The following is a 12,803-nucleotide window of genomic DNA, read 5'->3' as shown; positions in this document are numbered from 1 at the left end:
TGCGGGTTGCAGGTGTCTTCTTTAGGGGCTGCGTGTTTTGATAGCTTGAGGCCAGCTACACTATTCGCCCTCTATGCAACGTGTATACAACATTTTATTGTGAACTGACCCCATGATGCTCTGTGCACTTTGTAATTTGGCTACCTTTTTAGCCCATTACAGTCTTCGTTGCAGCTGTCGCTGCTATGCGCGATTTGTTTCATTTATTTGATTTGCCTTTGCGCATTTCTAGAGTATCGTTTATCTATTCCATATTTAATACTCACGGCAATGTTTCCTCAAAACTTTTATCATAGCATTCCTGCAAAATTTTCAGTGCACAGCATACACTTCTGGCGGAGACGCGCATAAATGGAAGCCGAGGTTGTGATAGATGTTTCTTTAGGTTTCTTCATTATTAGCACTTCCTTCAGTTCTTCTGCCCAAATATTCTCATAGTCGTTGGAAGATTCTCTTCCCCAAAGTCAACCTTCCTTAAGCACACCTACTCCTATGATTTAACCGTTGTTTGGGGCGCGGGGAGCACAACTTTTTCTATGATCACCCAGATTGAACTGAAATAAAATGCTGAATAACTTTTAAGTTTTTTATCACACATTTCTCACGGCGCCTCTCTGCACTTTTTTCCCTCACCAGCCGTGTGCTGCGACCACGTGGAAGGAGGATTGTACATCGGACCCGAGTTCCAGCTCGGCCAGGTTTACGACGGCACGCTGGGCGTGGAAGAAGGCGAGTCGGTTGTGCTGTACCGGCCCGTCTACGTGTCCATCCGGAATCCAACCCGAGGAAGCAGCGCCACAACAGGTAGTGCATCCGGTGCCACTTCTGGTTCATCCGGCTCTTCCAGTCAAGGTCACCACCACCATCAGCAGCAGCAAGCAGCCAGCAGTAGCGATGACCAGCAGTGGCATCATTCGAGAGCGTAACGCTCGTGTGCTCCCGGCAAGATGGCGGCGGCGACGGTTGTTCTCTTAGGTCCCCGACGCGTGCCAGACGATCGTCCTCCAAGCCTTCTATCTCCTGCATCCCGTTTTCCCACGTGAAAATGCGGCTTCGACTGTTAAGGACAGTTCCGACGAAGCGAGTGTCCGCGTGAAAGGAGATTGTAGCGCTGAAGCAAGAGTGCTAGATTGAGGCACAGAGCGGCTTCTGCGAATCAGGTTCCACTAGAGCACCACTAATGCCATCCTAACTAGGCACCGGAACTATGGGGTGCCACCACAACAAGCCAAAACCAATGTGAAGGAGTCACGGTCATGTTTATATAAGGCATGTGATCGACTATGTTTTCGGTGTTTTTGCAATCCATACACCGGCGCCATTGGATGACTCTAGCGGTAATGCGAATGGGAGCACATGTCTTGCTTGTTTTCGTTTCTTATCTCTATTGCTTTCGGTATGTAGCAAATTTTCCATTACGTAGTTAAACAGCGCAGTTTTTTGTTGCCCTCTATTGAATTTGTGATTTTGGTTTCCGACGCGTTTAAAATTTCTATCCCTTGTTTACTTTGTACCATCGTGGACCTCCCCTACAGCAAATAAAGAAAGAAAATTCAGCTTTGGCTTAACAAAAAGACATATTTTGTGAAAATGTGATTACGAACTTTTTTTGTACCGTCTTACTAGTCCTTCGGGAAGTGACATCCTCATCATTGTCGGCGTTGCTTTTGGCGATAAGGTCACTCTAAGTTGCCCTTTTGGTGGATCGCTAAGAGATCTGCCATCATCTGTACCGTCTATCAGAAATTTGAGGGAAAAGGGTACGCTAGGAACAGTATGCAAGTCCTTTGTAAACGTGTTCGCGCTTAAATTACCGGAAGTTGTGCTGCCACATATCTCCTTTCATGCGTACACCCGAATAAACCATTCAGGTTTTATTAGAGACAAAGATTTCCTTGGGCGGATGTGGGCTTTGTGGTAGCCTGTGCGTGCAAGCTGTCGCGGACCCACGTGTACTCTCGACGATATGCGCATTCACCTGTGACAGCGGTGTCTGAAGGTGTATTGTTCCATTGTAAAAGTAGCGAATGGTTTTACCATAACCGAGTGGTAACGTTACAGGGTATTTATATGCAGTTTTGGCAATGCTCTTGTAAACGCCGTTTCCGAGGTTAATTTCATACCGGATGCTAAGTCATTCTGCTGGTGATTTGTTCGTGCTGTCTGCGCATTGAAACTAAGTAGGTGAGGTAAACGTTTATACTTATCCGTCTGTGAAGAGGATCGTATAAGGTGAATACGAAGAATTAGATGTTGTGAGGTCAGCAAAAGTCAGTACTAGGAGTACTTAAACGGTAGCCGCGCAACTCCAAAGAGGACGTGTTCATTTCATCAAGAGCGGCCAGAGAAGCTTATTGATCACGTGGAGTGAGTTTTTCATCTATGACGGCGTCACGGACAATGAAACCGCCAGGCGCCGCGTTTGTTTGTGCAAGAGAATGACTCCTACGCCACGCTCAACTTTTCGCAAACATTTGCTGACTGTTTCTTGTTTAAGAGGATGAGACAATGATGCAACTTGAGTACCGCCTTACTGCGACGGCGACAACACAAGAAAGTACAAGACCGCGGACGAAAGAGAGCGGGGACAGCACATCAACCGACAAACGAAGAAGACAGCCTAAGCAGCAAGGCCGTTTCTGTGACATACTTTTCCCTTGAACTCCTTTGTGTAAAACAGGGGGCGAAACAACACAAGGGCTTCAGCGTGTGAAGTACGGTGATGTGAGTGCACCAAACGGACTGGCGTTTGACTTCGCAATTCTGTTCAATGGTTTATGACGTAGATGATGTCGTCAGAGGATCACTGTACCCTCGTAGACTGCTTAACATTTTTTGAGTTTGTCTATATATTGCTTCTGCAGGTGATGCCATGTTCATTAGGTGAAGAAAGACGCCTGCCGCATTGATAACCCCTATTTCGTACTACAGAAGTCCCCTTCTTCAGAAGAAAGAGAAAAATTAACTTCTAGAGTAGGCATGCTTGTTCCTTGTACTTGATAGCGAACATTACTCTGTACGCAAAATGAACACAGCGTTGGGTGTTCTTCGGCTTTGCACTGATGTTCGTTTGATCGCTGGATGTGAGCACACACGCTTGACGTCTGTCCTGGAGCACACCGTTGTTTTTATCAGAGCAGCATGTCAAAGCTTCACATTACCGTGCGTATTTTTTTATGGGTAACAGCGAAGATTAGTTCAAAATTAGCTAAGCCATACACTGGCCGCACAGTTCATAGCTGAAGCGCTTTGAGTTTTTTCCTCGTCAGGCAAAAGAAGAGCCTGCAGAGATTCCGAAAAAGTCAACAAATTTCACTATTCTGGAGCACAACCAGGAATGTTCTAAAAACGGGACTGGTACCAGAACTAAAACATCTACCCTGTGGGTACTTCCCAAAGTGTGCTAAAAAATCATAAGTTTCATCAGCATTGTGTAACAAAAGTAACAAACTCGAAAAGAAACCAGGAAAAATAGGCATTATCAGAAATTACGTAACCGTTCAACAAATCACATGGTCAAATACTCAAAATTGGGTTCACACCTGCGGACAAGAGGAAGCCTTAACATAGCCTTTTGGTCATTAAGTTAATGCTTTCCTACAAAAAAGTTCTGGTCCTAATAACCGATCTTCAATAGAGGCTACTAAAAACCACAATGGCGTTCTTCCATCAAACTAACCTTCTGACCAGGCCACATTCCGTTATGTTACAGTAGCACGCTCTAAAAGTATCTTAATATAAAAAATGCCACTGAAACGTTGACACGAACGCATCTTCTTCTCCACGACCTCGCCAAAATAATGCATCTAAGATTTAATTGCATATTGCTTAAAATCCTAGAACATCAGAAACGTGAATAGTTTAAAGCTGTTTTAGTCTTCTCCTAGCGGTGTCTCGTCAACTGCCTAAAGGAGGTTGCAAGCACAAGCAACACATTTAAACGCTTTACTCAGTACCGCTGCGACACTCTGCAAAAACCCCTATGAGTATTTTGTGTGTTTACTCAGCTGTAGGTGAAATTGTTATGGTGGTGTGCTGAAAATCATGAAATTGCTTTTCATTTTTGTGTTCCTGAAGTTTTGACGTCTGAGGTGTGTTTAACCTTTAGCGGAGTCACTTTTGTTGTATGCACCTGCAGTTTTGATGTGATTGCCCGTGATGTGAAGTTGTTATGGTAGCTCGAAAACTAAACAGGTAAAACCTGGTATGGCAAACAATGTTGTGTACGGAGGTGAGTGTGAAGTGCCGTGTTTATACCTTGTTGCTGTTCTCTCCCACTGCGCCGCAAACAGCGTGCTAATGTGTGTCGCGTTTTGTTCTGCAAAGTTTCTTTTCAGGTTGAAAATATCCCTGCTTCCTGAAGATGGAAAGGATACTATAATGCAGATATGTACGGAGTTGATAGCTAACCTGTTTCAGCGTTGTAATGTCTGACTCAGAAAGCACATGTACCAGTTAAATATTCGTTTCATCCAACTCTCTAGTTATAACAGCCGGAGCTTAGAGTTAGCCATTTCAAGCTAATTCACGTTTTATTCTATCATGTTGCACTGTGGTCAAGTCAGCAGTATACAAGCTAAGGTGAGTGGCGTTGAGTGTTTGTAGGCGGCAGCGTTGCTTTGCAGGGGATATTTTCACTTTGGAAAGCAACCTCACAATGAAAGAACACACTTTGCAATGTTGTAACCATGCACATGACGGGAATGTCTTTGCACGTTCTTTCGGTAAAACGTCACACTCGCGAAGTTTATGTGACGTTTCTTTCGATCATCCATACCTGGTAACCAAGGGAAAATTCAGTGGCCATTCAACTGTCTCTAAGAGTGTGTAAGCGTTCTAGCGCCTCGGTTACCCTACAGGTAAAACCCGTGCTGTAAATGAACTATACTCAAACATGTCACAATTTGTTCTACAGTGGCTAATTCGCCTTACTGGTGAGACATATGTGAAGTTCAATGCTTAGTTTTTCCTTTTTCCTTTTTCCATTTACACATTTTACAGATTACACATGCTCTGTTGGCCGCAATGAGGAAAAGTTCTGCCCAATCGATCTGTGGCCGGCTTTCACTGCTGTTCGGCTAGCGAATTCCTGCTTGCTCGCATGGAACGCGGGTTACACTCACGTGGTACCGATAGGCATCTATGCCTCTTTAGTTAATGTAGTTCAAGGATGCACCATGCAAATAAAACCAGCTTTTACCATTGAGCTCACAAATCCTTCCAGAAACTGTAGCTGCTCAGCCCCTAGTTTCATGAGAAACGACATCTTAACGAAGTCCAGATGACGTTTTCGAATATGAGCATTTCGACATATTCATGCCTTGTGGGCCGAGCATTACTTTTTTTTGTAACTACCTGTTCCTAACACGTTACAGGCAGCACATCATGCCGAAACGCTCAAAGCTGGATGAACATCAAAGTAAATATACATAATAGTGTAGAATATATGCGCATGTTTTGACAGCTCACATACTTAGGCTTTACACGTCGAAGGGTTAGCATGACATGAGACGAGAAGGCTTCACTGATAAGCTGTCTTTTCTATCAAAAGCCACCAAGAGGGGATACATGGTCAGGTAATCCACGTGCATACAACAAAGTACGTAATACTTCACTCCTTGCAACCCGAGGGAACGTTTTTATATGAAATTAACTAAAGCATAAACTTGCGACAACTGTTTAGCTAACCCTACGCAGTAGAATGGCTCACAAGGTAGCTTCAGTCCTGAAGGAGTGCTTGCACATTTATTAAAGTATGCGTTTAATTTGTGCAAATACGGCACAGTGGTAATAATATTATCGATATAGCAACCACCCCACCAAGACATGCTGAAAATGCTTAGAAGAAAAAAACTATATATACCCAAACATCAATACTGCTAAAAAAAACTAGTGCCTTCACCTCAGTGAAAGAATCGCTGCAGGGCCAATTCACGTGGCACGCTCTCTGTGCCAAATCGTGAGACGTCGATGCAGTTTAGCATACAGGAGCAATGGCCTCAGAATTTTCGCATTCTGAACATATTTTTGTTCAAGCAATGCGAAATTCTTGTAGCACTGAGGTGCCTTCCCAACAAACGTAGTCTTAGTCTTTACCAGCTTGTTTTATTTATTGCAGATAGCGTTCTTTAAACTTTACTGGAGCAGTGCTTTTTTCACGCTGCTGACAGTTCTAAACGAAGTTTTAACCGCTTTTATTTGCATCGGGATCGCATAGTTACCAACAGCAGTGAAAGCGGCTAAGCTCCAATGGCTTGTGGTCATACCAAACTTTACCTCAGGTGCATTTACCATTTAAAAGACATTCGATTTTTCCCTTGCGGACACGCGGAACCATGTATCTGGTCGTGAAGGCAGACGCGACATTCATCTTTGCTGTTTTTGGTCTAGAGATCTTTTGCCTTTGTCTCATACAGTGGGCCAGAGCTCTGCATCATCTAAGCGCTTAAACCTGCATTAAATCAAACCTTAACCCTGCTTCCCTTCTGAGCAATGCAAGACATTTTCCAGAATATAAAACAAAAAAATTTTCGTGCTTCTTCAAGATTTGATACGGTTAGTCTTCTATACCATTTCCACAAAATCTTATGGAAACTTCGTATCTTTTGAGCCATGATGCACGCCTTGATCGAGGAAAACATATACCTGCTGCGAGCTAAGCAGCTCCTCCACACCATCCTCATTGTCATTGTGATAACCGTAGTGACACCCTTTTGATGAGCCAGGATATGATACCCTGCTTACAAATTCGACTATTGCGGGCAAAATGAACTGTGAGTAGCATCAATATACCTTTCCCCATCTTGACACTGTTTTTCCACCACCTCCAGAGACCACCTCCGAAAAAGGCAGCGCTGATTGTACCATGTTTTGAAGAATTCTGAAGAACTTCATTCTGAAACATAGTGATCGCTTCACGCTAAACTTCACTATATCCAAGCTCATGTCTGCGCGATTTCAGTAGTGGGAAACATCATATGGCGGACAAATTGGTATTTCCTACTCTTACGCTTGATTCGAGCGTGAACGGGCTTCTGGTTTGAGGCACGATTTTACTAGTTTAAATCGAAAAAAACTCGTACTCACCAATAAACATCGAACAATGCCTCCAACACAAACATAGTAAAGCTTAACTTGCTCTCTCACCTGAATAAATATTGTCAGAAAACCGAGGCATCTATTTTAACAATGCATCTTGCAGTCAGGCACCTTTTATCCGTCACAGACCCAAGCAACTGACTGTGCGGTATAAAAAGTAACCTATATGAAAGCCACCGTTCGGCTTTCTTTCATTAGCTCTTCTTAATTAGTTTTCAGTGCCCGGCAACTTCAGCGAAAAAAACTTATACAGGTCGTGAACACCTCTGTTTCCCGACTGGCATGACTTCTGTGCGTCTGAAACTCTTCGTACATCTTGAAATGTTTTCGTTCTTTAACCATGTGGTTTTCCTGTTGTTTTTGTTGTCGAAATGTCATGACTGCCAGAGAAGGCCGAACGTCATCAGCCATGTGTTAACTCGTAAACAGTCCGCACAAAAACGGAAGAACGTGTAAAAGCTGCCTATTCCTGTAAATAAAATTCAAGCGAAAGCAGAAATTTCTTCTATCCAATTTCGGTGGGAATCAGTGGCTAGCCTAGAATGGGCTGGTATTGTCATATAAATGAGCAAGCTTTTTCTTAATGCACTCGTGGGACGAGCATGCTTTGTGCAATATTGCTGCCTCATAACTTGAAAAGTAATTGTTAGTAGCCGAAGATAACTTTTGTAGCATCGCGCACTTTCTTTTATCTTGTATTTTATTTTTGTACGAATGATTTTTATAGGAACCCTGCAGATGAAAGGTAAGTGGGGTTCCTGCTTGCGTACCTGCTGGTACTACGCAGGAAGTACTCAAAGTGCTTGGTACCGCTCCGTATGGACGATCAACATCCGGTACAGTTAGCAAATTGGTTTGAAGCAGCGTGTATACCGATCGTTAAACTGAGACCTTGGCGGACATTTCGAAACATAACACGTCCAGTTTCATTTGGATGGCGTCTGTGAAAGCCATTGTTGGTGGGTGGGTGGGTACTAGGGTACAACTTTAGAAACTACAGGAGAAAAAGCAGAGTATGTCGCACATCAAGCGCAATCTTCTGTCAAGACGCGCGCGCGGGCCTTGATGTTGCGTCAGTCGCTTCGGCAACGTGACACACTATATGAGCTATTGCCGTTTCTAACTTGTACCCAAGTATGCCACGTTCGAACCTTAGGCATTATTATTTCGTTTTTCTTTTCGTTTTTTTATTATCAGGAGGAGGCAAAAGCGCACTGTCCCAATAGCAACAAAACTCTAATTTGGCTACCTTTCGGATGACATTATGCAGACTGTTACAACAATGCGTTTGTCTACAATCGGGACAGCTGTTATTTGAAGAAGCAAACGTTAGGTGAGTTTCAAATTCTACCCTGAGGAATGCCACACCAAAGCTTTTCCCGTAAACTTATTCAGAAGTCGCTGTAATATGCAAAATGGTTGCAGAAGAGACCATTACTATTCCCGCTGTTCCCCCAGATAACATTTTCTTAACTAAATGAGTTTTTCAAGGTGTTTGTGCCAGCGCATTTTTGTTTTAAGCTTTTTTGATTAGTTTTGTATTTATTTTGTCGCCTGCCGGTAACGTAAGGCCGGAGTTTTAGGCAAGGTGGGATTGTGCGGAATAGCTAACATTAGCTTCTAGCTCTTGGATCAATGTTGGTGCAAGCGCAGATATCCTGATGCTGAATGAAAAGAACAGACAATGATTGAAACTAACAAGTGGTTTTCAAGCATTTAATCCCTTTTAATTTGGAAAAGGACGTCACAGGCATGCTGAACAGGATGAAGGGTTTTATGCTACAGTATTTTCATTTGCATGCCGTCGATATGTCCGCCTCCATCTGCCGTTTTTCTCTGCCTCAGCACTAAAGAACGTACGGCTTGCGAAAAGACTAAGCAACCTCTCTAAAATGTCATCAATTCAGTGTTTTTTGTTTGCTTTGTTTTGTTAGCATGTCTGTCTTTTTTTTTCGTCTCGTCGTCGTCGTCATTTCGCCTCGAACGAGCGAGCACCGCTTTGACACGCACGAGTTATCGGTGTCGCCGCGGAAGTAATCGTGACTGTATTTTGCTGTGCGGTTTACCACATGTCGGTTCTTTGCGAGAAATAAAAATTTAAAACACGGGTCCAAGACTTATTTCTTCTGGGCCATTACATTTCGCATCCGCACCGGAGTTACGTTGACTAATAGGACGAAGGTAGCTTTAGTGGCATCATCATCATCGCGGCAGATGATCATGATAATTTTGATGGCGATATGCTAAGTGAGTATGTAAGTGGCCACCGATTTTACAGTGCAACCGAGCTGAGCCCACGCTTGTCTGAGGGATTGTGCGCCAGTAACATGGGCTCGTTAGTCATGGAGCAGCCATTTTGAGCAGCCGACCAGTGTTGTAGCCACGATGGTCACGTGAGTCATGTGTGCGTACCCAGTCCCTCCTTCTCTAAATAAAAGAGAGAGAGAAGGCTTTAATGAGTATCTCCCTATAAAGTTTTACTACTTTACTACACTTGGACTACTACTACGGCTATGTACTCAGGCAAGAAGAGCAGTTGTTTAGATGGGGTTAGAGAATATGATGATAGGTACTGCCGCATTATGATTGCAATGGCCCTAGAGGCGGAATATTTGACGGCGAGAATATTTGACTCACAGTCTTGAGAGGAATTATACTCACTAAGAGGAGGTATTTAAAACAGTGCTACGCACCTTCATTAGTGGTTGTTTTGCGAATTGACGTCACTTTGTTAATATTCCGAGCAACTAAATTCTCGGCTGGTCTGTATCAATCACCCCATATTATTCGAACTAATCCACAACGGTGCGCCCCGCATGACAAGTGAAACCTTGGCGCGCAAAAGAGCCCTTACTTAAAGCGTTACTCCTAACGGGAATACAAAATTTCCCAACCCCCGAATTTCCCCGTACACGCTTCGAGACGTATTCTGTAAAGGCTGTCCCCCTCAAAGTGTCCACGTCACCGCTATACAGGCAGCATCACGTCCTTTATCCACAGCGTTCCCGAGACACCGAGGTTTTGCTGCGCGAACACTTTTCAAGGGAGCAGTGCGTTGAGCGGATGTTCGGGAAGCACACACCGCCCTGATCACTTCGTCTTCCCACATGGACACTGGATGCTGCGTTGGGAGGTGTCGCGTCTTCTTCTTCCTTCAGGAGACGGAACTGGCGCACGCAAGGTGAACCGGCCATATTATTGAGTCATTAGGTGGTGATCGGGCGGAGAAATTTCAGGCACATCTTTCCAGGCTAACAACTACCTGATCCAACGAAACGACCAACCAACCTACCAACCAACCTCCTCTGTGGCTGTGGCCACTTCGGTGGCCGACACAGCCGCGTCACGTGGCTTCGACACTACGGGGGGAGCATGGTGAGACCCGGTACACTGTGGAATAATTTGCACCCATTGGGGAAACCCTTAAGGGTGTTAATCACTGTCTATACCGAACACCTATACATCCTAGAATAAAAAACAAAGAAAAACACCCTTTAGGATGCTTTGCGTTTATAACAACCTCACACCCTAGCAAGAATGCAAGAATGCATCTATTTAAAAGGCGCTTTATTGTGGAGTACACTCTTTCAAAGGGTGCTTTTGTGTTTTGTTGGGTATAAGGGTGATAGTTATAGACAAAAAGGGTGTAAATAGGGGCTTTCCTCTTTATCCTCTCTCCTTTCTTGCACCGTAATTCAATCAGCACCGGGGAAGCGTCCGTTCTCTTCACCCCCTTTTGCTCAGTTCACAGCGGCCGATCTGTGATACGAAGAAACATGCATTACCACAAACTATGTCCTGCGATTCGTTTTCTTAGTGTTTTGGAACGATCGCGCGTCCGTGCAAGGTTATCTTATACCCTGTGTTTCAAGCGGAGCTCCCGTTCCCTCCTCTCATCTGACGCTCCAGGCAATCTTTTGTGATAAGGAAAGGGCACCACCTTGTCGTCACTAGCCTACACTGCTCTCGTTTGATCGATAATGTTCTCTATCTAGTTGGATGGTGCGGGGAAGGCGAATGTTTAGATATAAATGCATGCAGAACGGATACCACAGCAGTCTGTTGGCCCACGCTTAACACTGCGCATCACAATGTTGGTTGCTCGTTTAATGCTCGTCCTTTTCTTCTAGCTTAATGCGAGGCACAATTCACTCCAATAGCCTTCACCCAGTAAAAAAAAACCTTGCCGTGTTCTTTACTACTTTACGATACCAATTATGTCATTAAAAAATTACCCGTGGTTTAGCTCGGCTATGCCAGGATAGACGTAGCGTGGATTAAAGTTCAGCTGGTTATTCTTAGCTTTCCTGGTTGTCTAGGACTAGCTTGATTATCATGCTTAGTGCTGCTTCAATGACACACACACGGTATACGCATTGTGTGACACATGTGTATTTATCAAGAGGCTCCGGCGCAGCGTCAGCAATCGCACCAGAGCTAAGCTGTCGACGCGGCCCGAGCTCAAGGCATCCTGGAATAAGGACGCCTCTCTGACGCATTTTCTGGATTCAACTAAAGTTTATTCTCTCTCTCTCTCTCTCTCTCTCTCTCTCTCTCTCTCTCTCTCTCTCTCTCTCTCTCTCTCTCTCTCTCTAAGCTGTTTCCACAGGTGCACACCATTGTTGCTGTGACGCACGAGCCATCGGTTCCACACCCGGCCTCCCCTCGCATGATCATCAAGTGGACCGGGCCGCCACGTGCCGTGCATGCGCAGCACGGCTCTCCAGGAGCCACGCGAAACTGCTCAACCTCATCTAGTATAGCTCACGCTACAGAAAACATTGCCACCCCTTCCTAAAGAACGATGAGACATGCGCTAAAAGCTTTCTCACATCAAAATTGCGTCGAAAGTGCGTCCAGGGGCGGTATTCCCGAGTTTTGTCCCTCTTGCGTCCCTTTCAAAAGTGTCCCTTTTGGCGAGCCCTGATTGGCTAAAAGCAAACAACCGGAAGTGACGTCACGCAAGCGCGGCAAACCTATTGCCAACGCTTACTGCTTAACCGGAAGTACGTCACGAGGAAGGGGCGCAAAAGGGACGTTTTCAAAAGGTACAGTTACGAGAATACCGCCCCAGCCTTCGCTAAAATTGCGTCCAGTCGATCGTCAAACCTTCCAAGACCCACGAACAAAGGACGAACCCATGCCAGGATTGTTTGCGCACCAAGTAACAGCATCTATACGAACGGACTAAATGCATACCCATACGTGGTTTATGAGAGTGTACCCCTTATCCATGATCGATGCGTGTATTGTCTTACCTAGAAGCGTTCCTTTTTCGCTATTTTCAAGTAGCCGTTTTGACGCAATGGAAGCCCGGTTTCACGCACGCGCCGTGTGTGCAGAGATCTTGCCAGACCTTTCCGGTCGACCAACCGGTCTATGGAGAAATGCATTAATTTTGGGGGGGGACGCCACCGGTACCACTAAGAAAGGTTGGAGGGACAAGAGGCGTGCGTTTCGTACTCTCTGCGCCATGAAAGTTTACCAAAGGGCGCAAAACGGCTTACAATGAAGGCGCAAGGAGCAGCGAGTGCCGAAAGAGGCACGCAAGACGCTTGTCGTGTGCCAAAACAGTCTAGTTTACTTGATTATGTTTGCCCTACTGATGCTGCGTCGAGGTGCCAGAGTCCTTCGATGCTTTAAGCATCGAAAGACTCTGCCTAATGAATCGTCTGGTGGTGCCGACTGATCGCTGTGTGCACGAG

General features: G+C 45.0%; 1 protein-coding gene across 3 annotated transcripts in view; it reads left to right on the top strand.

Moving 5' to 3' along the window:
* Window positions 1-9,201, top strand: part of LOC144162851 (arrestin domain-containing protein 2-like) — a 313,049-nt gene extending 303,848 nt beyond the window's left edge. For all 3 annotated transcript variants that reach the window (XM_077693556.1, XM_077693555.1, XM_077693554.1), the window contains one exon: window positions 637-9,201. In XM_077693556.1, coding sequence (XP_077549682.1) covers window positions 637-926 — 290 coding nt within the window. In that variant the 3' untranslated portion in view covers window positions 927-9,201. The remainder of the gene's footprint in view (window positions 1-636) is intronic.
* The last annotated feature ends 3,602 nt before the right edge of the window (window positions 9,202-12,803 follow it).

This window comes from Haemaphysalis longicornis, unplaced genomic scaffold, assembly GCF_048455015.1.
Source record: "Haemaphysalis longicornis isolate Haplotype H1 unplaced genomic scaffold, Haemaphysalis longicornis Haplotype H1 scaffold_12, whole genome shotgun sequence".
NCBI classification, from domain to species: domain Eukaryota; kingdom Metazoa; phylum Arthropoda; class Arachnida; order Ixodida; family Ixodidae; genus Haemaphysalis; species Haemaphysalis longicornis.
The sequence above is the reverse complement of the archived record's forward strand: the minus strand, read 5'-3'. Positions and strand labels throughout refer to the sequence as shown.